This window comes from Stegostoma tigrinum, chromosome 8, assembly GCF_030684315.1.
Source record: "Stegostoma tigrinum isolate sSteTig4 chromosome 8, sSteTig4.hap1, whole genome shotgun sequence".
In the NCBI taxonomy this organism is placed as follows: domain Eukaryota; kingdom Metazoa; phylum Chordata; class Chondrichthyes; order Orectolobiformes; family Stegostomatidae; genus Stegostoma; species Stegostoma tigrinum.
The window spans coordinates 71,292,099-71,319,978 of record NC_081361.1 but is presented as its reverse complement, the minus strand read 5'-3'; the positions used below and the strand labels follow the sequence as shown (position 1 = coordinate 71,319,978).

Sequence of the window (27,880 nt, the reverse complement as noted above, 5' to 3'; positions counted from 1 at the left end):
AGATTTGCTTTATTAGTAATATATGATGTTATGTTTCTTTGTTGATAAAAAAGACTTAATTTGCTTTGAGTGAATGTGTGGCAGATTTAACAGTATATGTTAAAACTGATTGCAAATGAACAATTTCGTAATTATGGGTCTGGAATCTAATGTAGGCTAGAAGGGATAAGGATGGCAGATTTCCTTCTGCAAAGAACGTCAGTGAACCAGATGGGATTTTACAACAATTGACAATGGTTACCTGACCATCCATTGGCTAGATTTTGAATTCCAGTCTTTTACTAAATTCAACCTCATCATCTGCCATAGTGAGATTCAAATCCCTGACCCCAGAATATTAGCCCAAGATTCTAGATTTCTAGCTCCAATGCCAGTACATCTACATGACTGTGATGATACTGTGCCTTTAAAAGATGTGTTCTGCCCTGTTTCTCTTGCAGAGGGGTTCTGTCACAGTTTTGCCAACATGTCCGTTCCCAGCAGTTTGTAAATAGCTATGGGTTACTCCCTGGGTGTTTATTCGGAGCAAGACAAAAGAATCGTAAGTGGACGAGGTGAGGCCAACAGACCCAGTTTTCAGTTTTTTTAATTGTTGTTTAGCTGTTAGAGCAAATGGTTAGTGTTCTCTCTGCTGCTATTCTGAAGATTTAGAAAGTTTTGCTCTTAGAAGCCAGAACGGCATTGTTTTTTCTCCACTGGACTGGAGATGTCTGCACATGACAATAGTAACTGTTTTGCTGCAATGCATTTTACCAAAGGGTGTTCATGGAATGCTGTCCATGTTGGAACAGTTGATGAATAGTGGATAAACAATCCATTGTCTTGATAACATGTCAATTGTGTGAACTCATACTGATTTTTTGTTTTGTTGCATTTTAATTGCATTGTAAGAATGAAATGTATTTTGATTAAGACTTAGCAGTGGACCAATCGAATCATTTCTGGAACACAGCACCCTACACTGTCCATTAAAATAAAATAAAAGTTACACTCCAGCCTACCTTCATAAAATATTTTGGTGGATGTTGATTGTGCTGGTTTGGTCTCTAACAGCCACTACCCCCCCATTTCTTTTCAACATATAATCACAGAAATCATCTGAAAATCATTACTTTTCAAATGGCACTAACTTTCGATAAATCAAACTCCAAAACTAAAATAAATCAATAAAATTCTATACTACATGGAATAATGTAGGCTATTGTGTATATTGCAGTCTGCATATCAAACCAAGTAAAAAAAACTGTTGAAGCTATTCTCTAATTTATGTTGCTTTATGACATCTTGATATTTGACAGACTTACAGCATGTCCCAGTGAAGTGCCATCACTCTTGGCTGACCATTATTTTCCACTTATTCAATCGTTGCTACAATCATTTGTTTATAGCTTTGAATATTGGTCTCAATTTTAGGTGTCCATTTTAGTGGAAATGTGGCAAGGGATGAAAGCAACCAGATTGAGAGTTTCTCAATTACAAGCTTCACGTACAACTCTACCAGATGCTCCTGTAATCAAAGACCTGCTTCGGCAAGAAATCCAATTTTTGCTGTTAGATATTCAAAAAAGAGCACAAAAGGAGGGCAGGTAGAGTATTCACAAGATTTCTTTATTCTGTGTATTTGGTAAAAATCTCCCAAAACAGGCAAATATACTAATTTGGCCTTCTCACGTACTTTTGTGTCATATGTGAGGAGATGCAAATTACCAACTTCTGTTTGTGGAAAAAGAAGCTCAAAAGAAGCCCAAATTAGCTCAGGTGTTTAAAGTTTAATAATATGCCCATTGGAGAAAAGAAATACATTCAACTGTGGCATATGCATCACAAATTTCAGGATTGAAGGGAACAAACAATAAGAAATGCTAACATTTTGTTTAAGAATGTGAACAGTATATTAGTGTGTTGGATCCATCTAAAGAACGTAAATTTACAAAGCTCAACAGATAATGAGTTTTCCTATTTATTCCAGCCTTACAGTAGGTTATGGTACTTTAATAGTGCAAAATTGCTTCCAGATGAACAACTGGTTGTATTTTTAAAGGGCTTGAGATTCTCAAGGGCTTGAATTTCACACAAATGAAAAAGAAGTATGGAAAAACAGAGATTGGAATAAACCTTGATAACAACGTGTTGAGCTGGATGAACACAGCAGGCCAAGCAGCATCTTAGGAGCACAAAAGCTGATGTTTTGGGCCCAGACCCTTCTTCAGAAAAAGGGGAGGGAGAGAGGGCTCTGAAATAAACAGGGAGAGAGGGTGAGGTGGTTCGAAGATGGATAGAGGAGAATTAAGTGGAGAGGAGACAGACAAGTTAAAGAGGCAGGGATGGAGCCAGTAGAGGTGAGTGTAGGTGGGGAGATAGGGAGGGGATAGGTCAGTCCAAGGAGGACGGACAGGTCAAGGGGGCGGGATGACGTGAGTAGGTAGGAAATGGGGGTGCGGCCTGAGATGGGAGGAGGGGATTGGTGAGAGGAAGAACAGGTTAGGGAGGTGGGAAGAGCTGGGCTGGTTTTGGGATGCAGTGGGGAGAGGGGAGATTTTGAAGCTTGTGAAATCCACATTGCTGCAAAGCCATCCCCAAGCCTCTGCTTGGTTCCCCCAATGTAGAGAAGGCTACAGTGGGTACAGCGGATGCAGTTATACCACATTGGCAGATGTGCAGGTGAACATCTACTTGATATGGAAAGTCATCTTGGGGCCTGAGATGGGGGTGAGGGTGAAGGTATGGGGGCAAGTGTAGCACTTCCTGCAGTTACAGGGGAAAGTGCCGGGTGTGGTGGGGTTGGAGGGGAGTGTGGAGCGGACAAAGGAGTCACAGAGAGAGTGGTCCCTCCAGAAAGCAGACAAGGGCCTCAAGCCGCACCCCCATTTCCTATGTACTAACCTCATCCCGCCCCCTTGACCTGTCCGTCCTCCCTGGACTGACCTGTCCCCTCCCCACCTACACTCACCTCTACTGGCTCCAACCCCACCCCTTTAACTTGTCTGTCTCCTCTCCACCTATCTTCTCCTCTATCCATCTTCGATCCTCCTCTCTCCCTATTTATTTCAGAACCCTGTCCCCCCCACCCTTTTCTGATGAAGGATCTATGCCCAAAACGTCAGCTTTTGTGCTCCTCTGATGCTGCTTGGCCTGCTGTGTTCATCCAGCTCCACACTTTGTTATCTCAGATTCCCCAGCATCAGTTCACGTTATCTCTGATTGGAATAAACTTTGTTACGTGATTGTTACCACAACCATTCATAAAATTTCAGATAATAATAGGCTGACTGTCTGAGTCATGATGGGTACAATTTCTTCCTTTCAGGGATAACAATGATGCACTTGCATCTTATAATCCTGATGTTGTCAATTTCGCTATGGGACAAAGTAAAGCTCAAAGCACCGTGAATAAACCTGCAAACACAGGGGATTTGATAGACAAGCGGATGCGAGTAAGAGCCTTTGAAACACTCAACAGGAGTGAGAATGGAAGGTTGGTAAAATTATATTACATTACAGCCTTTTTCAATAATTATATGTTATAATAGTATGTCCATGATTTAATTGGATTACATTTAACTGATTTATTTTTGAAATGAAAAATAAGGGTTCCAAGGATTCATTTAATAATTTATGTTCAAAGTCTTTCCTGGTGGTGTTAATTTGCTGTTCAATTTTCCCTGTTCTGTATCTCCTTAGCAAGGTATCAGTGATAATAGTTCTTGCCATATCTACAAAGGTGTACAATCTTTGCTTTATCCATCTTTTATTATAAGAGATGTTTTGACAGAAGATTTGATGACCATGAACATGATAGATGAAGGTTACATTGGTCTTCGCATTGCGTAGTTCATGATGCACTAGGTTGCATAATTTCACACTTTTTAGGTGATATTGGTTTGTGAAGTCAGACCTGGAGACGTACAGCAGGCTGATTAAACAGGTTCCAACTGACACAGCAACCCTATGAGGAGCATTGTGTTTAAACAGATAGCAGAAGTTGGCTGTTACCAGTGTTTGTACCTGGGAATTGGTTCTGCCAAGTCTGCTTGAACAGATAGCATTTGTTGAATGGTAGTTGAGATCACAGGAGGAGTCTCTCAGTCTAGCATGAAAGAACCAGAATTAAGGTTTTTTTAAAACTGTTTTCTAAGAGATGGTTCTGGGCTGCTGCTGGGAGAGCATCGAGGTCTGAAAGCTTCCTGCCTAATCCGATACAGCAGCTTCTGGAAGCCTGAAGAGTAGAGAACTGAGTTAAGTATTACAGCCTTTACCTGTGAACTGAGAAGTTGACTATGATCAGTGTGTCAGATAAGCAGCAAGGAGTCCATATTTATGCCCGTGAAACAGCAAATTCTGAAAATCATTTCCATAATCTGGTCAGTTTTGTTTTTCTTTAATTTAACCCTTCTCCATGTTTGTCTGTCTTTTGTGTAAATGGGGACTGAAAACAAATGTTTTGGGTTTAAAGCACAGACAGTAATCAGCTTAACATGTTGCTTAATTTTCTCCCGGCTAAACTTATTGCAAATCTAATAAGTAGTTTGGTTTTTTGTTTAAGACTCAAAATTGGTGTCTGAAAATTAATTATTGGCAAAGCAAGTTAGGAACTATGGAGTGACTGTTCAGGAGGTCTTTGGTTCAATTTTACCATGTTGCAAAAATAGAGGTAGAAAGGCTAATTTGGTTCAGATGTCTTGGTGTCGTAACAGCACTTTATATGAAGGATGTGAATGCATTGGAGAGGACGCAGAAGTGATTTGCAAGATTGATTCCAGGGATAATGAACTTCAGGTATGAAGCTCGATTGAAGAAGTTCTCTTTAAATAGAAGTCTGAGAGGAAATCTGGTAGAGGTTTGCAAAATCATGAGCAGGCTGGATAGAGTGGACAGGAGGCACTGTTTCTTCGTGTAAATGGAACAAGAATAAAGCAGCATAGGATTAAAACAATTTGCAAAAGAAGCAAACATAATGTGAGAAAAATCTTTTTCACGAGCAAGTAGTTAGGGTATAGAGTGAAACTGCCTGGAAGTGTGGAGGAGCAGGTTCAATTGAGACATTCAAGAGGACATTGGACAGTATTTAGTGAGAAATAATGTGCAAAGATATGGCAAAAAATCAGGAGATTGCCACTTGGCAATGCTTATTTGAAGAGTCACTGCAGATGCAAAAGGCTGAATGACCTCCTTCCATACCATATGAATTCCGTGAAGTCATTGGATAAATTTATGTTATCACCTTTTATCTTGGTATGTTTTGAATTTGTGAATATTTACTTTGCCTGAGATATTTTCTTTCAAATTTACTGTATAGGCGTGCAAGAATAAAAAAAAAGCGGTGGAGTGAACACCACAGGACTAGAATGTGCAGCAAAAGCAAAATTAAATTTTGGACTGGAGTCTTTTTGGGCTACTTCAAAGGGAGCATCTCTTGAGTGGCTAACAGGGTCACACTCTGTCACCAATCCATGTAGCATCAGTATCAAACAAATGCTGAGGCGGTAGCCTGTTGTATCACTTGCCCACTGATTTTTAAATCGCATTTCACCAAATGCCTCTAATTTTTTCTCTCCCGTGTCATTCTTTGCAAAATCAGAAGTCACATGACACGACCACCCAACCTGCTGAAGGAGCAGTGCTTTGAAAGTTTGTGGGTTTCAAATAAGCTTGCTGGACTATAACCTAGAGTCATGTGACTTCTGACTTTGTCCACCCCAGTCCAACACTGACACCTCCACAATCTTGGCAAAGACAGTTAACGAATTTAAAAGCTGGAAATTTTGTTCCTCTTGAGTGTTTATGCTTCACTCTCAGCGTCACGCGAGCGTTTGCCTGGATCATTATTTTCCTATCCCAATGACGCACAATCCAAGCTTAGCATGCAACTACATATAATTATGCACCTAAGCTGATCAAAATTAAGCCAAATGATATCATTGCGTCAATTCAACTCAGTTTTCATGTGCATCTGATACATTTAGGTTGTAATTGCATCATGTAATTTGTGGACATTTTCTGATCAGCCTGTTCAGAGATGTTATTGCACACCTCTGGAGAAATGGGACTTGAACCTGGGCTTCTGAGGTCAGATTTGGGATAGTATCAAAGTTATACACGGTGAAACAAAAACAGCGAAGTGTCAGGAAAGACACGGAGGGGAGACTGGAAAGGAAGAGCATAGCTGGAAATGATCAACTGAATTTATACAAATCTTACCAAAAGCACAAGTAAAACTGTTTAATAGAATGTTTGTAGAACTTAAAAACCAAAAGTAGAACTTGAAAACGGAGAAGGAACAATCGCATTTTGGGAGTGCACTATAGTCTCCCTAAGAGTCAGAAAAATAGGGGAGTAGATATATGGGCAAATTTCAGAGAAGTACAGGAGTAATAGGATAATGATAGTCGGGGATTTAACTTTCCCAACATTAACTGGGAATTAAAATAAAACCAACAACTGCAGATGCTGGTAACCTGAAATAAAAACAGAAATTGGTGGAGAATCTCAAAGGTGCTGGCAGAATCTGTGGAGAGAAAGCAGACCCAACATCTTGGGTCCAGTTCAGCTCTGAAAAAGGGTCACTGGACCTGAAACATTGAGTCTGCTTTCTTTCCACAGATGCTGCCAGAACTGCTAAGTTTCTCCACCGGTATCTGTGTCTGGATTCGCCATTTACAACTTGAAGGGAAAATTTCTCCATGTCCAGAATCAGATTTATGTTCTCTCATGCTTACCCATCTTCCTCACCATCATTTATTTCACACTAAAATGGGGAAATTTCCACCCAGTATTTTAGAGAGACTTGGCTGAAACAGCAGCTAAGATAAATCCAATTGTGTAACAACAATGTTTTATAAGAAACTGTTGTGAAAGTATATCTAGATTTTCAGAAGTATGTTTTCTTTAATTTTGACTTTTTCGTCTTCTAGCCTTTCAGTTCTTTCCCATTCCAACTACAAGGATCACATACATGCTATAAAAGACAAGATTAATGTTGGAAATATTGATGATGTTGTGGCACATTTGCAGTGAGTATCAATTCATTTTTTAAAAATCTTCAATATTTACAAAAACATTATCAAAATGCACTGAGTGATGAATGACATGATATTTAGGAATTATTGTTAAGACGATACCGTTTTGGATGATATTTTGTGGAATGTCATGCTGATGCTTAGCAGATTCTTAAGCAGGGTTAGTATCATCTGCACTAGAAATGAAAGCGCCTGTTTTGTCTTCAGAATATGTTCCTTATTTTTCTTTCCTGAGAGGTCATTCCAAACTTGCAAGTTGTTAGCATAACATCTTGAGTAAAATATCTTCTGCATCCCCAGTTCAAACCACGTTACATTAGCCTTTCTTATAGCTTCTGTGCCTTTTTGTTAGCCTACAGTCATTCACTGACATGGTCGCTTAAGTTCCTCTGCACTTCCCTTCCCAATATCTCATATTTATGATATAGTCTGCACATCTGTTCTTTCTACCAAAGTGGATGACCACATATTTTTCCTCATTATATGCCATTTGCCATGTTCTTGCCCAATTACTAAACCTGTCCAAATCATCCTGAAAACATTATATACCTTTCTCGCTCAAAAAATTCTGCACATTTGGAAATACGCCCACGTCCAAATCATTGATATATGTAACGATCTTTGCAGTAGTCTGCCAATGTCAAAATGACCCAGTTATTCCTCTCCTCTGTGTCGTGGTTGGTCCCTGTAAGGTGAGCACTGAGGGAGGAGTCAGGGGTCATATGACCTGCTGGTCCAATCAAGGACAGAGTAGGGTATCTGGATAAAGCATTAGGTCCATCCGTTGATTAGGGAACTGGGTATGTTGGAACTGTGTAATGTACTTTGTAAAATTGGTAAATGAAAACACCTTTTGACCACAAGTCCATCAGGCAATAGTCAGTATATAGCATCCTTGAGACCCAGTTGTTAATGGACAGGGTTGATCCTGTTTGGAGGTTCCCAGAGCAGACTGCTAAAATCAGTTGACATAATACCTCTTAGCACTTGTTGGAAACATATGGCAAAAGCATAGCTTGGGCTGGTGGGGAGATGAACAGTATCCATCAAATCCTTCATGTATGCTTGAACACACACTGCCACTGCACACTGCCCAAGAAGCAACTGCTGTGGCAGAAGACACTGTCACATGCATACATCTATTTTGCCTTTGCAAAGAAGGCCTGGAGAGAGATGCAGTGGTTTTTGTTGAGGTTCATCCTGAGCAGCTCGCTGACACAAAGCTCTATGGGCTTTTCTCCAGGATGTGCAACGAGACAAACATTGACTGCACCTGGAGGACCATCAAGTTTAAAAACACTCTTTATCTGTCCAAAATTTGTTGCTGTTCCAATGCGAAGAGTTGACCTCAACCATGTGTTGCAGACTGGCATGTTCCAGGGTCCACGTCTACGTGCTGAGGGATGCACTAAAGCTTGGGGTGGCTGATGGCAAGGTGCAATGGGGAAAGACCACAGCTAAGATCTTTCTGCAAAATATACCCAGGGTCTGTCATGATCTGAGACCCGCGCACTTCCTTAATAAGAATGTAAATAGGCCTTTTGCATGAGTAGAAAATGCCTTTGTTTTGCAACTGGATGGAAACTCTAAGGATTATCAAATTCCATTGTGTCTTTTTTCCTGTAAAGTCTGTACAGAACTGTTTTTGGGCACTTTACACTGTTTATACTTGTAGATAAATCTCTGGAGAAAAGCATATTTTTTGCCATTTTAAAGTATTCTGTAAATAAGGAAAGTAGGTCAGCACAACATTGTGGGCCAAAAGGCCTGTACTGTTCTATGTTCTAAGTGTTGTAGCTGTATTAAATTGTGCTTCATAAGTCAAGCTTTGAAGTTATTACATAAATTCATGCTGACCGTGCCCAATCAGATCATTTTTGTGCAAGCAACTGTTTGTCCTTTATGATAGATTCTAGCTTTTCCCTGCTACTGATATAAAGCTGATGTGTCTGTAGTTCCCTTTTTATTCTTTTGCCCCTTTCTTAAAACGTGGATGCAAATTAGAAATTTCCAGTCTGCAGGAATCATTCCAAAATCTATAGCATTTTGAAAGGTAATTACCAATGCATCAACTATCTCTGTAGCCGCCTTTTAGCACACTCTGGGGTATAGACTGTCAAGTCATCAGGATTTACCAACTTTCAGCCAACTTTTTACCAACTTGCTTTCACGAGTACAACCTTCTTCCGCTAATTTCCTCCAACTCCTTAGTGTGTCTAGTCACTTGGATCTCTAATTCGAGGAGATGTCTTTTGTCTTCCTCTGTGAAAACAAATCAAAATAATCACTTAGCTTCTCTGCTGTTTCTCTGTTTTACATTCTCCCAACTCTGCTTTTAAAGGACTGACAATTGTCTCACTCAGACACTTTTTCACATAGCTGTGAGCTTTTACAGTTCATAGAACATAGAACAATACAGCACAGTACAGGCCCTTCGGCCCTTGATTTGCGCTGACCTGTGAAACCAATCTGAAGCCCATCTAACCTACACTATTCCATTATCATCCATATGTTTATCCAACTACCATTTAAATGCCCTTAAAGTTGTCGAGTCTACTACAGTTGCAGGCAGGGCATTCCATGCCTTTACTACTCTCTGAGTAAAGAACCTACCTCTGACATCTGTCCTATATCTATCATCCCTCAATTTGAAGCTATGTCCCCTCGTGCTAGCCATCACCATCTGAGGCAAAAGACTCTTACTGTCCACCCTATCTAATCCCCTGATCATCTTGTATGTCTCTATTAATTCTTTTCTTAACCTTCTTCTCTTTAACGAAAACAGCCTCAAGTCCCTCAGCCTATCCTCATAAGACCTTCCGTCCATACCATGGCAACGTCCTGATAAATCTCCTCTGCACCCTTTCCAGTGTTTCCACATCCTTCCTATAATACGGCGACCAGAACCTTGTATGCGATACTCCAAGTGCCGCCGCACCAGAGTTTTTTTTACAGCTGCAACATGAACCACTTTTTTGCTAAATTGTGTTCATATTCTATTCTTCCTTTTCTTATTGGTTCTTGGTCCTCTTTCACTCCTCTTGCATTTTCAAAACATTCCCAATCTTCAGATTGATTACCATTTTTGGCATCTTTTATAAGCCTTTTCTTTTGATTTTGGACAGTCCTTAATTTCCTTTGTCAGCCATGGTTATCTGACCTTTTCTGAGTTGTAATAGCTTTACTGAATGTATAGTTGCTGTAATACTATGTATAAAAACTCTTGTCCTTTGCCTGTGCCTTAATGCCTTTTAATGGATCTTTCCCAGTCCAGCTCAATCAACATGCACCTCATGCATTCATAATTTCCCTTCTTAAAATTTAACACAACTTGCTTCAGATTAGACCACCACAATTTCAAATATATTTTAAAATTTTATCATAATGTGAGCACTCATCCCTTGGAAAACAGAATTAATAATGAGCCCCTTTTATCATAAACTGCAGTAGCCAAAATATAGCCTTCTGGTTGGCTTGTCAAAATACTTTTGTAGAAAACCGTCCCTGAGGCACTCCAGAAACTTGTCCTTCTCAGCTGTTGTGCTCAATTAGTTTACCCAGTCTATATGCAGATTGAGGTCATCCACCATAGCTGTGTTACTTCATTCATTTTCTGTTTTATACCTAACCCACTCAATCACCATGCCCTTGTTCCTCCCTTCCATTTTGTGATGTAGAATATTTTTGGGATATTACTTGCAATGGTGTTCACTGTAGAGTTACCTGTTCGGTTCTTCTACCAATTCCTGACTTTCTATTTTACTGTAGGAGCAATGCATACTGCATTAATTCCTTTTCTTAAAAATTCTTTAAAAATTCTTACCACTCATTTATATATCTAGCTATCTTTTTTGTGTACTTTGATTTTTTTTTTCTTCCTCATTAATAATTTAAAAATTCATTACCTTTATTGAAAAAGATCTGTCCAATCTGAGATAACAAGGTGTGGAGCTGGATGAATGCAGCAGGCCAAGCAGCATCAGAGGAGCAGGTCACACGTTCTCCAGCATTGGCATCTCCTACTATCTCTGTCTAATCTGACCTGTCTCCCATATTCGCACAATTGTCATACCATAATATTTTAGTTAACTACACATGGTGCACCCTCCCCTGTTGTCTTAGTTTCTCGTTGGAATGTATATGTGCTGTGCATTGTGAATATATTTCAGATAAACATTATCTTAAATATTTATCACAACACATCCATGACCTATCAGTTTGCCTAATTTGCTAGTTCACTTTAGCTACTACTATTTTTATGCTGTAATAATAATCTTTATTTCAGTGTTTAATATCAGTCTTAGGCCCACCCTCCTCTCTCACACACTGAATGTGAAGTTCAGTCATTTTAGGATCAATGTTACTGTTATGGACCAGACCAAACCCCCTCCAAATATATTCAGAAGATAGTCTAGACCCTAATTTTTCCTTATTTTAAAGATAAGTGTAATTTCAGAATCAATTCATTTGGTCAAGCTATGTGACATTAAGCAAACACACACTTTAGTAGTTTTGCATTACTGTTAAAATACAGACAAAATAAAAAGAGAAGAACAAAATCAGAAATTGCTGGAAAAGCTCAGCAGGTCTGGCAGCCTCTGTGAAGAAAAAAATCAGTGTTAACGTTTTGGGTCCAAGTGACCCTTCCTCAGAACTCAAAGAAGATGAATTAGCTTAACTGCAGCTGTATTGAAATGCTTAACAAAATAATTGATATATTACCTACTACTAATTAATTGTTCCATTATAGTAATATCCCATTAACACATCCTTCGTTCACAAACAATTCGCCAGACCAGGAAGAAAATCATCAAGAGAAAGCTCGGTGAGAGAGAGCATCAGAGAGCGATGTATTGCAGCTTCCAAACCCAGCTTCAAGACCATAGCAACATCTGCCACTGAAAAAAACTAAAACTAAAAAGTCTGGTTCTGTGGGAGCTTGACCCCACCCATTCAGGCAGCTTCTTTTTGTTCCAAGCTTAGAAATAAACCTCAAGGCCTTTCAAGCTGTTTATTTTATGGGCTTTGAAGCAGACCGTTCAGCCCTTCTAATCTCAGCCTTTCTTCATTTTAGAAAAAGGACAAAATGCTTGTCTTAAAGCCATAGTATTGTCGCAGCTACATTAATTATGAGGGAAAGTGGAATTGAGAATTATCAGATCAGCTATGATCTAATTGAATGGTGGAGCAGACTCAAAAGGATGAAGGGCCTTCTGCTGCTCATGTGCCTTGTGGTCTTATGGCCATTCATTAATCCCATCTCATTTTGCAGTATTTGGTCTAATAAAACCTGCTCTCTGCTTGACTCTGGAATATTTCATTCCAAGCAACTATCATGAAGACCTTGTATGAACCTCTCATTTAGACTACCTTTACCCATCTGATTTCTGCAGTCAGTATGTGAATTAAAATCCCCATGATTATTACTATGCATTTCTGATGAGCTCTCACTATTTCTTCTTTACACTCTGCCCTACCATACAATTATTGTTTAGGGATCTATAAGCTATTCTGCCAAGTGACTTCTTGTCTTTATCATTTCTCATCTCCAACCAAGTTGCTTTTACATTCTACTTCCCTGAACTTGGGTATTGTGTTTGTGCCATCATTAATTGTTAACGGTATTTGGCTCTGAAAGTGATCAGGCAAGTTGAAAAAATGATTTTAAAAATATATGAAATCCTTGGCTTTATAAATAGAGTGCAAAAATGGGACAGTTAGGATGAACCTTTTATAAAAAAACCAGTTGAAACTCAACAAGAATATTGTGATCATTTCTGAGCATTACACTTTAGGAGAGATGTGAGTGATTCCGAGTAGGTGGAGAAAAAAATGAGTGTGGCTCCAGGAATGAGATATTTCAGTTACATTAATAAATTGGACTGGGATTATTCTCCTCAGAATATGAGGTTGAGCTAAGACTTGATAAAAATTGTCAAACTCATCAGAGATCTAGACAGAATAGATGCAAAGAAAATTCCCATTAATGCAAGAAGAGAACCCGAGCACGTTGATTGAAGGCAATTGACAGAAGTACTAATGGCAGCATGAGATCATTTTATTTTAAGGCAGCAATGGTTCATATCTGCTTGAGGGAGGCAGCTTTCAAAAGGAAATTGAATAACCGTCTGAAGAGAATTTCCAAAGCTACAGGGGAAAGACAGGGGAGTGTTGCTCTTCAGCACAGACTTAATAGTCCGATTAGCCTTATGCATTGATGTAACTATTTTATAATGCTGTTTCAAATTTCTAATATAGAAACATATAACTGACTCAAAGGTTAGTTATAATATTTACTAGATGTACGATAAAATACCTGTAACTACATCAACTTCAGAAAAACATCTCTTACTTTACTAGTGTGTATTTTTCCATTGTCCACACATCCCATCTTGCATGACCTCCCTGAACAAGAAAGCCACTTTATTGTTTATTTTATTACCAGCACTTGTATGTTATATGTTCGTACCTAAAATAAAATAAAAGTTGTTCTGTGACTGTCCAAAATTAAGAATGACTGAAGGAAGTGTTCTTCCGTCAGTCTGTTCTGCATTTACTAGAAATTCCTGAGTTGCACTATGTTAATCTGCTATGTAGTCAATCGTCATTATTCATATTGAATATAAAGTATTGGTGATGTTCAGAATGTTCCTTTTATTCATTAAAGCATATGTAAAAACCTGAGGATTTACTTTCGAGTACATTGTAGTTCATAGGAGAAGACCAACTGCCTGTCTTTTATTTTCATTATATTGACTGTTTCCAAGTGTAATAGCTGCTCTGTGGAGTGCAGTAAACTTCCAGACTGACCAAAGGAATGCAAACTGTAAATTAAAGTGCTAGACTCTAAAGGAAGTTCAGGGTAGAAAGTACTGTTTTAGCAACAAAGGAGCTGTTGTAAAATGAGGCTCACGTTCTGTGAGTGTTGGAGTCCAAGTTCAGAGTGATACAGAAAATTAAAATAACAGGCCTGCAGTGGTGTTCAAATGAAGGTCAACATAAGCTTGAGGAACAGCCCCTCGTATGTTATAGTGATCATAATGATCCGGTTTCACGTAGCATTTGTAAAAGGTAAATAAAGATTGGACATTAGAATTTTGGATTCAAGTGAAGCAGACTTTAATGGAATGAGATGATGCAGAGACTGTCCACAGTAAACGGCGAAACTCTGCTAATAGGTAAAACAACTGAGGAACAGTGGAGGGTATTCAAAGAAACTTAGCTATTCAGAAGCAGTTTGTACCCGTGAGAAGGAAAAGTTCCACCTCAAAAAAAAACAGCAATGGGCATCAGAGGAGGTAAGGGACAGCATGAAATTAAAAGAAAGGGCTTATAAAAATGAAAAGAACTGTACTAATCCCACAGAATGGACAAATACAAAGACCAACAAAGGAACCTATTAGGGCTTTTACTCCAGTATTAGCTGCAGTCCTTGCAGTGTCACTACAAACTCTGCCAACATTATTGGTGCTGCTGGCGAATTAGATTGACCACATCTAGAGGGTTGCATTCACTAAGGGGGCCAAAGTCCCACTCTGCTCTAATTAAGCCTGCCTGCAGTACATTATGTCTATGGAGCGGGCTCATTCAGAGTCTGTCACCTGGATGCTACCTGTGCTTCATTTGCTGTCCACCTCATCTTTGGCAGCAAGAGGGAAATAAATGCAAATTATGCAGAAGCATTTTAGAACGTCTATAGTCACATTTGTAGGGCATTCGAAAGTACTTTACATGTAATGGAGTGTTGTGACTGTTATCATGTCTGGAAAAACCGCCACTAATTTATGTGCAACAAAATTTCAGAAGAAGGAATGAGATAAATGGCCATTGAATTATTTTAAATAAAATCCAAAAGAACTGCGGATGCTGTAAATCAGGAACAAAAACAAAAACAAAGTTGCTGGAGAAGCTCAGCAGGTCTGGCAACATCTGTGAAGGGAAAAAGAGTTAATGTTTTGGGTTTTGAGGAAGGCCCACCAGACCCGAAACATTAACTGTTTTTGCCTTCACAGATGCTGCCAGACTTGCTGAGCTTCTCCAGCAACTTTGTCATTGAATTATTTTGTTGTGTTGTTAGTTCACCATTAAATATTGGTGAAGATAACTGGAGAACTACCCATCTCCTCCTAGAACAGTTCCCTCGAGTCTTTTGTGTGCATCTGAAAGGACAGGTGGCACTTCAGTTTAATATCTTTTATCTGAAAGATGGTACCTTTAACAGTATATCACACCATCAGCACTGTACAGATGTGCTAGCTTAGATTTTGGGGAGTGGTGTCTGGATTGAGGTTTGAAGTCATGATCCTTGGACGTGGTGAATGTAACACTAATACTGACCTCTAGTACGAACACATCACCGTAAAACTCTGATATGTGAATTACAACTGTGTGTGTCAAAAGTCATTGTTTGTTTAGATTATTACACAATGCCATTAAAGTGTATCAGAAAAAAAGTATAATAAATGCTGAGTCTTGTGTACTTGTAAGAGTAAAATGTTCAAATAAAAAATCCCTTTGTCTGATCTATTACCAGGCATACGCCTTTGGTTTTCCTTTAGATCAGATGCATTTTGCTTTACATCAGACACATTAAAGAATGTTTTATAGAGGGTATCATTTGCTGATATTTGTGGTGTGTTCAGTTTAATATGCTGAAGTTCTATTTATACTTGTGAGGAGGTGTCTCTATTGTTTGATATCTATAGCCATGTAAGGATTATGAAATGGGCCTTTAAAGGGGAAAAATAAAAATGTTTGCATGCTGGTTTTTAGCTGCAAATACTGAGAAGTTGGACAGTGAAAAGCTGAAGATAATTCAAATAATTTGCACGTGTTTGCTTAGATCTGCAGAGATGTTAGGTGCAAAATGTCATTAATTACGTACAGGCTTCTAAGTTTAGGAAATAATTAACTTTTCTGTTCTCTGGCAGTTCTATTTATTTGTCATTGTCTAGATACCAATGTTGAAATTGTTGAGAACCGACAGATTCTACACACATATAGCGAACAGCAGTGAGGGTGCAAGTTAAGTTAAAAATGTATGCTGCTTTAATTATGCTGTTGTCATTGAGTCCCAGCCAATGACATCTGATTACTTAAATTAGCAGGAATTCTTATCGGCAGTATTTGACAATTTATCTTTACCTTCAATGGAAATTTGAAATGTAGTTAGATGCTATCCAAAATAGTTGGACAGTTTATACCACATCTTTCAGTAAGGATCTGAGTACTTCAGTTTTTATGTTTAGGTATTTTGAGAAATTCTTTTAATGATATGTATATATCTTCTCTAGATCTATTTTACAGGAAGAATGCAACACTCTGGAGAAACATATCAAGTTCTTACAGGTAAATGCCCTTTAAAGGATCTGATATTCATCCGTTACGTGCTCTATGATACTGATTCAATGGGCTGTAAAATCACCTCACAGACCTTAGTTGCCAATTTTTGTAGATCTGAAAAAATCTCCCATTTCCTCTGAAGTTTGCTTGAAGAAGTAAAATTGCCTATGTTAATTGTGCAAATTTACAGCTTGTTGACTTTCAGTAGAGTCCTATATTTGGAGATACCTGTATTAGTGCAGAATTACTGTTATTCGAATTACAGAAATTCATGTAAATATGGCAGCACTATTCCTATGGCAGTACCTTTTAACAATCACCCAGCAACCCTGCACATTCACTCCTCAGCATATAAACTTGAACATGATATTGTCCATGTCAAGTCAGGAAATAAAGCACTAATGTATTTTCTTCATAATTTAACTTCAACTGTTATCTACAGTCATAAAACTCAGATGGTTGAACTAGCAAATCGAAAGCTTATAAATTGATTGGGTTTTTTCATTGGTTCCAACAAGAATTTGACACAATGGTGTTTCTTCAATCTAGTAATTACAATACAATTTTAATGGCTTATATAAATAGGCAGTTTTTTGTTGCTGATATTTCTCTGTATCTCAACTGACTTTTTCAAGGAAAGAATAATGATTAATGGTGTAAATGTTGACTCTTGAACCCATTCCAAGTATGGGATATTGGGATAAATAGAAAGGAAATAGGAAAGGAGAAGATGAAAAAAATTTCTCAAATATCACCTCTTTATTTGGAATAAATGGATGAATACAACAACAGTGCTTTCATTTCCAGTTCAGTTTGCTTTACTTCAATCCCATAGGCCAGATATGTAATCTTTGTCTACAAAATGTTTAATACAGAAATTCAGACACAGGTTGATGTATAATTTGACTAATAGTGTAATTACCCATGGTAGTACATTTAATAAAAACCAAAAGAACCATGGATGCCATGAATCAGGGACAAAAGTAGAAATTGCAGGAAAAGCTCAGCAGATCTGGCAGCATCTGTGGAGAGGATCAGAGCCAATGTTTCGGGTTGAGTCACCTTTTCTCGGAACAGATTTAGTATTTGATGTCAATTAACATTATCAGTATAATTGTATAAAAAATCTACAGCTAGCTGAATGTTAACTTAAGATAAGAGATTTCAGACTGAATTTAATGGCTGTGTCTGTGGAGCTGTCCATTGTCTAGCGAACCATTGGCAGCCTATCATGACTGCTTCTTGGATCTGCGACACAACTGAATTCCGATGAGGAGGTATACTACCTCTCGTCAGAGTTCCTGCATCCTTGAGGATGATTGTTCAACCTCCAAGAGTTGCTGGCCAGCAGTAATCCTCTTAACTCTCACTGTCCTTCCATCCAAAATTTCAGCTCCCATCTCCTGACTGGACCCCTGGCTACAATTTATCCCAATCATCCATTCACAATTACAACACCCCCTTATTTTTTGATTTGCAAAATTCCCCTTTTCCTTTTGCTTACATTAAATATCTTCGTAGTCAATAGTTGGTGTTCACCTGAATTGTCTAATTTTGGTCACCGTATTTTCGCAAAGATAGCATAACCTTTGAGGGCCTCCCTATGCCCAATGTTGATTTAGATAGAGTTGAACTGATTGAAAGGCTATTTTGTAAGCTGCCCCAAATGACAGTTATCATTGTATAAAACTCTTCAAGTATCTTCACCTTTGTTAGTTATCAATTAATGCAGTCTATTCTGAGGAAAGATCTTAGACCCAAAACATTAGTTTGTCCTTTTCTTTTTACAGCTGCTGTCTGACTGGCTGCATGCTCTGCTGTCTTCTGTTTTAACACAACATCACCAACTTCAGTTGTGAGAGTAACCATGGACAGCAATAGAAATGGCCTTACCAGTATCAACCCCAGCTTGGGAACAAATACATTTTTTTAAAAAATGCTCATTATTGGACCTCAGATGTGTCTCAGCTTGAATGTTTTAGTTTGATAATGTGGAACATAGATGGTTCCATGATTACACCTCCCATTTCAAAAAGAAGTCTAAATAAAAATTTTACTCCTTGAGAGAAACTGATGCTTCTTGGCTACTCTCACTTTCTGGTATCATACTGGAACAAGAGAATGATTTAAACCAGAACAGAAGGAAGTTCTTTGTGAATTAGTTGTTGAAGTCTATTTTGCATAGAAATATGCTGGCTCTTTTGTGTATAAATAATGGAATGTGTTGTTTATTCACATGTTACACTTTTAACATTTAACTTTATATATAACCCTTTGGCCTTTTAAGAAAATATGGATTTCTGCAGTATCTATCTTTCTTACTCAAAAACATTAAATATGGTAGAATTTTAACAAGCTATAGCAGTGATTGTATCAGTGGAATATCTTCCCATGTGATCTCCCAATTTTTTTGGTTTGTAGTAGTATTGGATTTACCAATACAATTTGATTGTTTAATGTACCTCTTCAGCAGTTCCTTTTATCGGCTTCATTTCACAGCTGTAAAGTTCAGTATTTCCTGTTTTGTCCTTAAATGTATTCTCCTCATGCAAATAATTATTCTTCTGTTTCTCAAAAAATCCGATCCAGAGTTTCTGACGTGTCCATCAAAGTTGGATGCTAATATTGGAACACTATACACTTTTCACACAACATCCAAGGCATTTACTTCATCGGTTTGCTCATAAAGTTTTTGCATATTTGGCCTTTCAGTCTTCAGGACTCAGTGTTGAGTTCAATAATTTTAAAGCCTGAACACCACCTTTAATGTCCTTCACCAATCCCTACAACCTAGACCCTGTTGTCGTGACACGGGCTGCTTTCAGCACAGCGAATCCGTTTTCACCAACTCATTGTCCCCAGTGTCAGCTTTTCTCCTTCCCTGCCCTGCTATTTTTATGTGTAAATTATCATAAACTATCTTTCATTATTAAGAAATCTCACAGGCAATCAAATACCAAAACAATTATTTAAACATTATTGCATTTAGCAACCAAAATAAGTAAGCAAATTAAGCCTCACACACTGGAGTGAACCCTGGAGTCAAATTCTTGTACAGTACTCTCTCTTTCAAATTCCTGGTACAACATTATTAATGATCCTTTAGATTCTTTTATCCCAATTATTGTCAACTTCTCTGGAACGATTAAGTCTGCAGCTTACCGTTTTGTCAGAAGTAGCTTCCTTGTTGCATTAGCATTGACTGTTCCAAGACACCGCTTTCCTGTGATTAACTCATTAAATACATATGCAGGACAATCAGTTGTCTAAGTGGCATTAGGCAGCTATTAAAACAGTTTTGTTCATGTAGCTTCAACCCTCCTTCTCCCAGTCATGGCTAATTGCTTTCAATTCCTGTAGTTTATTCCAGACAGAGTTATTGCTGCTTTGTTAACTCTGAAGTTTACACTATCACCCATTCCTTTTTCTACCTAACTTATATTCTCTTCTCATAGTCTCTATCCCCACTCTCCTACACCCGACCCTTGTCATCAGCATTAGTATCATCTTTTTCTAGCTCCTATCAGTTCTGAAGAAGTGTCACTGGACTCAAAATGTTAACTTTGCTTTCTGTCCACAGATGCTACCAGTTCTACTAAGTTTCTCCAGCAATTTTTGTTTTTGTTTGCATCATTGTTTGTTTTGCAGTTGCTAGAGTGCTGAGTTCATAAATACACAGATCTTTTTCAACTTCACCTGGGGAGAATTCAACTCTGTTTATTGTTGCTTATTTTTGAAAGAGCATATTTCAGAGAAATTACATTCCATGAGCCACAATGGAACAAGCTACCAAAGGAAGTAGCTACTTGAAATCAAGACCCATCTTTGGGATGAATTCAATTTGAATGTTTTCCTTAAGGGGACTATCATCCTAGTTGATTATGCCTGTTTAACTAGCACTGACTTTATAAATGTTAGTGGAATACAGATATTAGTTTATGATACCAACACAGCAAAAGCAGAAACTGCACGCAAAGGGTGGTAGATGTTTGGAACTCTCTTCCACAAATGACAGTGGTTGCAGGGTCAGTTGTTCATTTTAAATCAGAGATAGATAAAGTTTTATTAAACGAAGGTGTTAAGGGATATGAGCCAAATGCAGGCATATGAAACTAGGCCACAGATCCGTTGTAATCACATTGAAGGGTGGAACGGGTTTGTGGGGCTGAATGGCCTACTCCTGTCTCTATGTTCCTAGAAACAGAAAATTTCAGTAAAATTGCAATACGTTTGAAACTCATCAGTATACATTTGTGAGAAACTCTGCTGATTTTCTCATAAAATCATAGAATATTTATGGCCTGTGAAGAAGTCATTGACTCTATGTCTGCATGCAAGCTCTTTCCAAAAGAAATTCAGCTAATCTCACTTAATTGCCTTTTCCCTATAGCCCTGCAGTTTTTTTTTTCTATTCAGATTATTAGCCAATTTCCTTTTGAAGTCACAATTGAATCTATCTCCACCACATTTTCAGGGAGTATGTTCCAGAGATTAGCCACGGGTTGCATTTATTAAAAAAAAACCAAAAGAACTATGGATGCCGTAAATCAGGAACAAAAACGAAGTTGCTGGAAAAATTCAGCAGGTCTGGCAGCATCTGTGGAGGAGGAAACAGAGCTAACGTTTCGGGTCCGGTGACCCTTCCTCAGAACAGTTCTGAGGAAGGGTCACCGGACCCAAAATGTTAACTCCGTTTTCTCCTCCACAGATGCTGCAGACTTACTGAGCTTTACCGGCAACTTCGTTTTTGTTGCATTATAAAGGATTTTTGTTTTTGTCATGTCGTCTTTGGATCCTTTACTGTTCTCCTTGAAATCCGTGTCCTCTGCTTCTTGATACTTCTACTCAGTGGGAATAGTTTTTCACTGTCTGTTATGTTCAGAATCCTCATGATTGTGAACATTTCCATCAAATCTTCTCTTTACCTTCGCTATAGAGAACAACCACAGCTTCTCCAATCTATACCTGAAGACCCTGGAACCTTTCCTGTAGATGTTTTCTGTACCATCTGTTATGCCTTCATATCGTTCCCAAAGTGCGTTGAATTAGACATTCTGCTCCAGTTGAAGCCAAGCCAATGCTTTATTAAAAATTGCCACGATTTCCTTGTTTTTTGTATTCACTGCCTGCATTTATAAACCCCAGGATTCACATACTATTTTTATCTGCTTTCTCAACCTATCCTATGATCTATGTGCATACAACCTAAGTATTGCTGTTCCCACATCATCTTTGCAAATATATCCTTTATTCCATATTCCTTGTCCTCGTTTTTCATACCAAAATATATAACTTTGCACCCAGTGACTTTACATTGTGATCATAGCACTAAACATCAGCTGCTATGTGTGTATCATTCTCTCTGCTTATGTCCTCTTGAAGTACATGAGCTATCCTCCTCACACATCACAATATTTACAAATTTTATGTCATTTGCAATTTTCTTAAGTTGTGCCCTGTACTCCCAAGTCAAGTAATATATATTTTGTATCCATTATTTTTATGTTGCCCAGTTAGATGGCATCACTAAATTGCATTGCATTCAGAAAAATTGACCAATCATGAACTTTGAATATAAATTTTCCTTTTTTGAACTGGCAATTCTAGCAGCTACAGCTTGTCAGTTTAGCTTAAGAGTACAATGCTCAGATATGTTGTTGGCAAGGTTTTTAGTGTTCTTCTATCATTACACAAGAAGACTTTCGTGAGTGGAAAAAATTCTTCTGATGCTTTGACAAATGCAAAATCCGTCTCGTTTTATTGCTTTCTCAGTCAACTGTGGATTTTAGTGCACCACTAATTGAAGTTGTAGGCAATATCCCAATTTGTTAAATGACATGCAGCATTTTACAGTTGCATTAGTATGTTAAATCCCCAAGCCAAGTCTCCAACAACAGCAGCTGTCATGTATGTTATATTAGCTGAAGTAACAATTTACTTTCGTTAGCCTCTTGACATGTTGTCATGGGAATAATCTGATTGTAATATTAATTAATCATGACTGCGGAAATATTCTGGGCATTCTTGAAACCTGCTGCATTCAATTGACAAATTTAATTTTAGTTTTTCAGGGCAACAAACAGAAAATGTTATGTCAGAATGACTTCTCTTTCAGCCAAAGATTTGAGCAGTGTTTTGCTAAATTAACATTGCTCCCATATGCCAAAATTGTGTGCAGATTTTTTTGAACAATGCATGTCTTCTAATTCCTGTAACAGAAGAAAGGAGCTAATATCTCACTAGTTATCACATTGTGTTTGAAGACACCTGTATCAAATTCCATATGAAGAAGTTAATATGGGAAGTATAATGGGATGAAACAAAGAAAATTCTTAGCGAAGTAGAGTTACGATCCTCTGACAACTTAAAATTCAAAAATGAGTGATTATCATTTGGATCATGGGTCAGAATAGAGTCAGAGCAAAATAGCCATAAAGACTTCCAGAAAATGGTATAAGAATTGAAGAGTTTAACAAAAAAAGGTGATGGAAGAATATTGGAACAATAAATTTGAAGTGGAACTGTTATTCAACCAAATTCAACAGATTTGACGAAGCTATCTGTCATTGAAGAGCTCGAGTTATGTTTGTGATATTCTAGCTGGCATGCTCCACTCTGTTTCTTTTGCCTATCATCTTTCCCTGGCTATGTGTGTGGGAAACCATGTTCCAGTAACTTGATTGAGACTTCTGAAGAGGTGACTAAACAGATTGATGAAGGCAGAGTGATGGATGTCTATATGGATTTCAGCAAAGCATTTGACAAGATTCTGCACATAGACTGATTAGTAAGGTTAGATCACATGGGATCCAGGGGAACCCAATCATTTGATGCAAAATTGGCCTGAAGATAGGAAACAGGGTGGTGGTAGAGGGTTGCTTTGCAGACTAGCAGTGTGTGACCAGTGGTATCCGGTAAGGATTGGTGCTGGGTCCACTGTTTTTCACCATTTATATAAATGATTTGGATGTGAATATAGGAGGTGTGGCTAGTAAGTTTACAGGTGACACCAAAATTGGCCATGTAGTGGACTGCGATTATATCAGAGTACACTGGGACCTTGATCAGATGAGCCAGTGGGCCGACGAATGGCAGATGGAATTTAATTTCGATAATCTTGTGGTGTTGCCGACCAAAGAGATCGAGGGGTGCAGATACATAGTTCCTTGAAAGTGGAACCGCAGATAGACAGGGTGGTAAATAAGGCATTTGGCTTACTTGGCTTTATTGGTCAGGACATTGAATTTAGGACTTGGAGCTGTTGCAGCTGTGCAGGACATTGGTGAGGCCACTTTTAAAATACTGCATACAGTTCTGGTCTTCCTTCTGGTTTATTACCTGTTCTCCCAGGAATCAGAAACTGTAGTGCAGTGGGAAGGATGCGGCTCCACTTTTCAAGGAACTATGCATCTGCATCCCTCGGTCTCTTTGGTCGGCAACACCACAAAATTATCGAAATTAAATTCCATCTGCCACTCGTTGGCCAGGAAGGATGTTGTTAAACTTGAGAGAGTTCAGAAAAGATGTATAAGGATGTTGCCAGGATTGGAGGGTTTGAGCTGTAGGGAGAGGCTGAATAGGCTGGGGCTTTTTCCCTTGGGAGTGTTGGAGACTGACCTTACAGAAGTTTATAAAATCATGAGGGGCATGGATAGGATGCATAGCCAAGGTCTTTTTCCAAGTTTTGGGTGAGTTCAAATCTGAAGAGCATAGATTTAAGGTGAGAGGGGAAAGATTAAAAGGGACCTGAAGGGTAACTTTTTCACACAGAGGCTGGTGCTTGTATTGAACAAGCTATGAGAGGAAGTGGTGGAAGTGGGTGTAACTGCAATGTTTAAAAGGTATCTGGATGGTATATGAATAGGAAAAGTTTAGAAGGATGTAGGCCAAATGCTGGCAATTGGGGCTTGTCTGGTCAGCATTGATGAGTTGTACTGCAGTGTCCGTTTCTGAGCTGTATGACTCAGTAACTATGCTGTCCTTGCTCCCCCTCCCCACTGCACTACAGTTTCTGAGTCCTGGGAGAGCAGGTAATAAACCAGAACAAGAGCAGTTATTAAGGCAGTCCATTACAGTGCAGCTCTTGACAGGGAGTTTCAAAACCAGATTGGAGACCATGAAGAACTGAGATTCTTTGTGATATTTAGTGAGATTTGATCACACAATATATTTTAAAGTTTGGAAAGAATTGCTGCAAAATCCATGGTGAATCCTGAGACTTTATTCTCTCAGTAAATCCCTGAATCTCTCACTTTGTCTACTTCAAAGCTAGAAGTTTCTGGTTCTTAGCCAGATCATAACTCAAGTTTGGTGGTCGGGGCCAAGTTCGAATCAATATTTATGTTAGGACCATTGCAATCTCAGAATGTCACAAATATCTTCACAGCCACTTTTTTAAGTGTGCTGCCTGTATTGTAAAAAATGCGGCAGTTAATTTTCACATAGTAAGGTTCATACACAGGAATGAGATAATGTGCTCGTTTTATTGATTGAGTGATAAATATTGGCCAGAACACTGCTTTTCTTTAAAATATTATTCAGAGATCTTTTATGTCCAACAAAGTGAGCCCAAAAAACATGCTGCATTTCTCAGTACTACACTGGAATGTCTTGATTGTGGACTTAAGCAAATGGAATGAGGCTTGAATTCTCAGTCTTCTCAGGAAAGATTGCTGCCACTGGGCCATAGCTAAGACCTTTTAAGACATTAAGGACATGACTGAAAAATATCTAAGTGCGTAAAAGTGCATTATGGCAAGTGCATTTATGCAATTAAATTGAGTGTGTGAATGCTGGAAGGCACAAAGTTGGGTTGTATGCAAATTTGCCAACTAGGAAGTTGGTTGTATTTGTTGGAGGTCAGTCATCTCAGGTCCAGGACATCTGCGGGAGCTCCTCAGGATAGCGCTCTACGCTCAAGGATCTTTAGCTGCATCATTAAAGATTTTCCCTTGATCATCAGGTCCAAAGTTGGGATGTTTGCCTATAATTGCACAACAGTCAGCTCCATTTGTGACTCCTCAGATATTGAAGCAGTTTATGTTCAAATGCAACAAGATTGGGCTAATATCCAAGCTCGGGCTGACAAGTGGCAAGTATTGGTGCCACACAAATGCCAGGCAATGACCATCTCCAATAAGAGACTCTCTGACCCCACCCTTTGGTATACAGTGGTGTTGCCATCACTGAATCCCCCACTATCAACATCCCTGGGGGGGTCATCATTAACCAGAAGCTCAACTGGATTCACCATTTAAATGTGGAGCTTACAAGAGCAGGTAAGAGGCTTGGATTACTGCAGTGAATAACTCATCATCTGACTCCCACAAAGACTGACCACGATTTACAAGACACAAGTCAGTAGTGTGATGGAATACTCCCTGATTGCCTGGTTGGGTGCAGCTCCAACAACACTCAAGAAGCTTGACACTGTCCAGGTCAAAGCAGTCTGCTTGATTGGCACCACATCGACAAGCATCCACAACCAATGCCCAAGAACAGCACTGAATGTTCTACAGGATGCTCCACAGAAAATACTTAAAAGATGCTTAGGCAGCATTTTCCAAACCGAAAACTACTTCCATCGAGGAAGAGCTATAGGTGCATGGAATACCATGCATATGTTCCCCTCCAAACAGTCACCGTCCTGACTTGGAAATATATCGCTGCTCCTTCACCTTTGTGGGATCAAAATCCAGGCATTCCCACCATAATGACATTTTAGGTCAACCTGCAGCATGAGGACTGCAACAGTGCAAGAAGACAACTCATCCCACCTTCTTGAGGGCAATTAGGGATGGGCAAAATTCTACCCAAAAGAACTGCGGATGCTGTAAATCAGGAATAAAAACAAAGTTGCTAGAAATCCTCAGTAGGTCTGGCATTATCTGTGAAGTCAAAAACAGAGTTAACATTTCAGGTCCAGTGACCTTTCCTCAGAATTGGTGGCTGGGAAAATGTCAGCTTATATGCAGAAAAAAGGGGAGGTGGATGGGGTAGGGAGTAAATGATAGGATAGAGTCCAAAGAGAGAGAGTAGTTGGACAGACAAAAAGATTGATAATGATCGGGCTGGGAGGGTGAATAGTTGTTAATGGGGACAATTAGTGACTTATAACAGATAGTGTGTAATGGCAGGCCGTGTGGTAACAAGGCCTTTTGTGTGAGGTAGGGGGCTGGGACGTGGGAGAGTTTAGGGCCTAAATTATGAACTAGTTATTGAGTCTGGAGGGCTGAAGTGTCCCCAAGTGGAAAATGAGGTCCTGCTCTTTCAGCTTGTGCTGAGCTTCACTGAAATACTGCAGCAAGCTAGAGACACAAATGTTAGCCAGGGAACAGGTTGGTGCATTAAAGTGGCAGACAACAGGTAGTTCAGGGTCTTTCTTGCAAGCAGAACGTACATGTTCTATGAAGCGGTCACCCATTTTATGCCTCATTTCCCCAATGTAGAGGAGACCACATTGTAAGCAGCGAATGCAGTAGACTAGATTCTGGAAAGTGCAGGTGAAGTGTTGCTTCACCTGGAAGGTATGTTTGGGCCCTTGGATAGTTGGGAGGGAGGAGGTAAATGGGCAGGTGTTACACCTTTGCCAGTTACAGGGTGCAAAAATTCTGGCCAGCCAACAAGCCCACATCCCACAAGTGAATGAAAAAAATTAAAATTCAGACTGAAAAGGGATTTTGAACATCTGGATAATTGTAGCAGAAAATGTTTGCTGCAAAGTAATGGTGCGTTGGAAAGGAGATCAAGGAAGGTGCAGTTGTGGAGAAGAGACAGCTGAGAGGCAAAAGAAGCAGAGTGGAACATGAAAACTAGAAGAGGAATGGAATTGATTGAAATGGGTCTGGAGCGATAATGTTTAGCAATATTGCTTGACCATTTCTGCAGAATTACAGATTAATTGCATTTGTTACCCTGTCAACATGGCTTGTACATACATAGTTCTGCATTCATTTCTATGCATTGTTTCAACTTTTATGAGTTTGTAGAATGGATACCTACCTTTTTCTGGCATTCTACAAATGAACTACTTATTAACGTAATGCTATTTCACTTCCAATTGCATTATCTTCCACAGCGTACCTCGTCTGTTTGCTTATGATATGTGCTATACATGTTCATTGTAATTTAGTTAAATTGGGAACTTGCCATTCAGAAAAGCTAAAGGTTTACAGTCAAACTTTTGTTTTTTCTGATTGAATAAAAGTTATGAAGCACAAGTCTGTCAAGCCAAGTTAGTTATCCCTCCCTGATTAACTTCTGAAATGCTCCAAAATATTCCACAAGGGATAGCAAAGATACCTAGGAGGGGCAGAGGAGTTGATTTGAAAACTCAGTTAAAAATATCAAAATATCAGCAATGTAAAAGTGGTTTGCGAAAGGAGTCCTAAAGTTTTTGTGCCAAAATGAATTTTGGGAGTGTTCTTTGTTTTAAAAGAGAATTGTATTCCTAGCTGAAATAACGTGCAAAATAACATGTATCAAATAAATATTTAAAAATATTATACAAAGTATAATACATT

The 27,880-nt window shown here is 38.8% G+C and overlaps 1 protein-coding gene across 9 annotated transcripts in view; it reads left to right on the top strand.

The window, feature by feature from the left end:
- Window positions 1–27,880, top strand: part of ccdc24 (coiled-coil domain containing 24) — a 255,476-nt gene that overhangs the window by 53,963 nt on the left and 173,633 nt on the right. For all 9 annotated transcript variants that reach the window (XM_059647973.1, XM_059647975.1, XM_048539036.2 and 6 more), the window contains 4 exons: window positions 1,414–1,586; window positions 3,308–3,475; window positions 6,912–7,010; window positions 16,310–16,364. In XM_059647973.1, coding sequence (XP_059503956.1) covers window positions 1,414–1,586; window positions 3,308–3,475; window positions 6,912–7,010; window positions 16,310–16,364 — 495 coding nt within the window. The remainder of the gene's footprint in view (window positions 1–1,413; window positions 1,587–3,307; window positions 3,476–6,911; window positions 7,011–16,309; window positions 16,365–27,880) is intronic.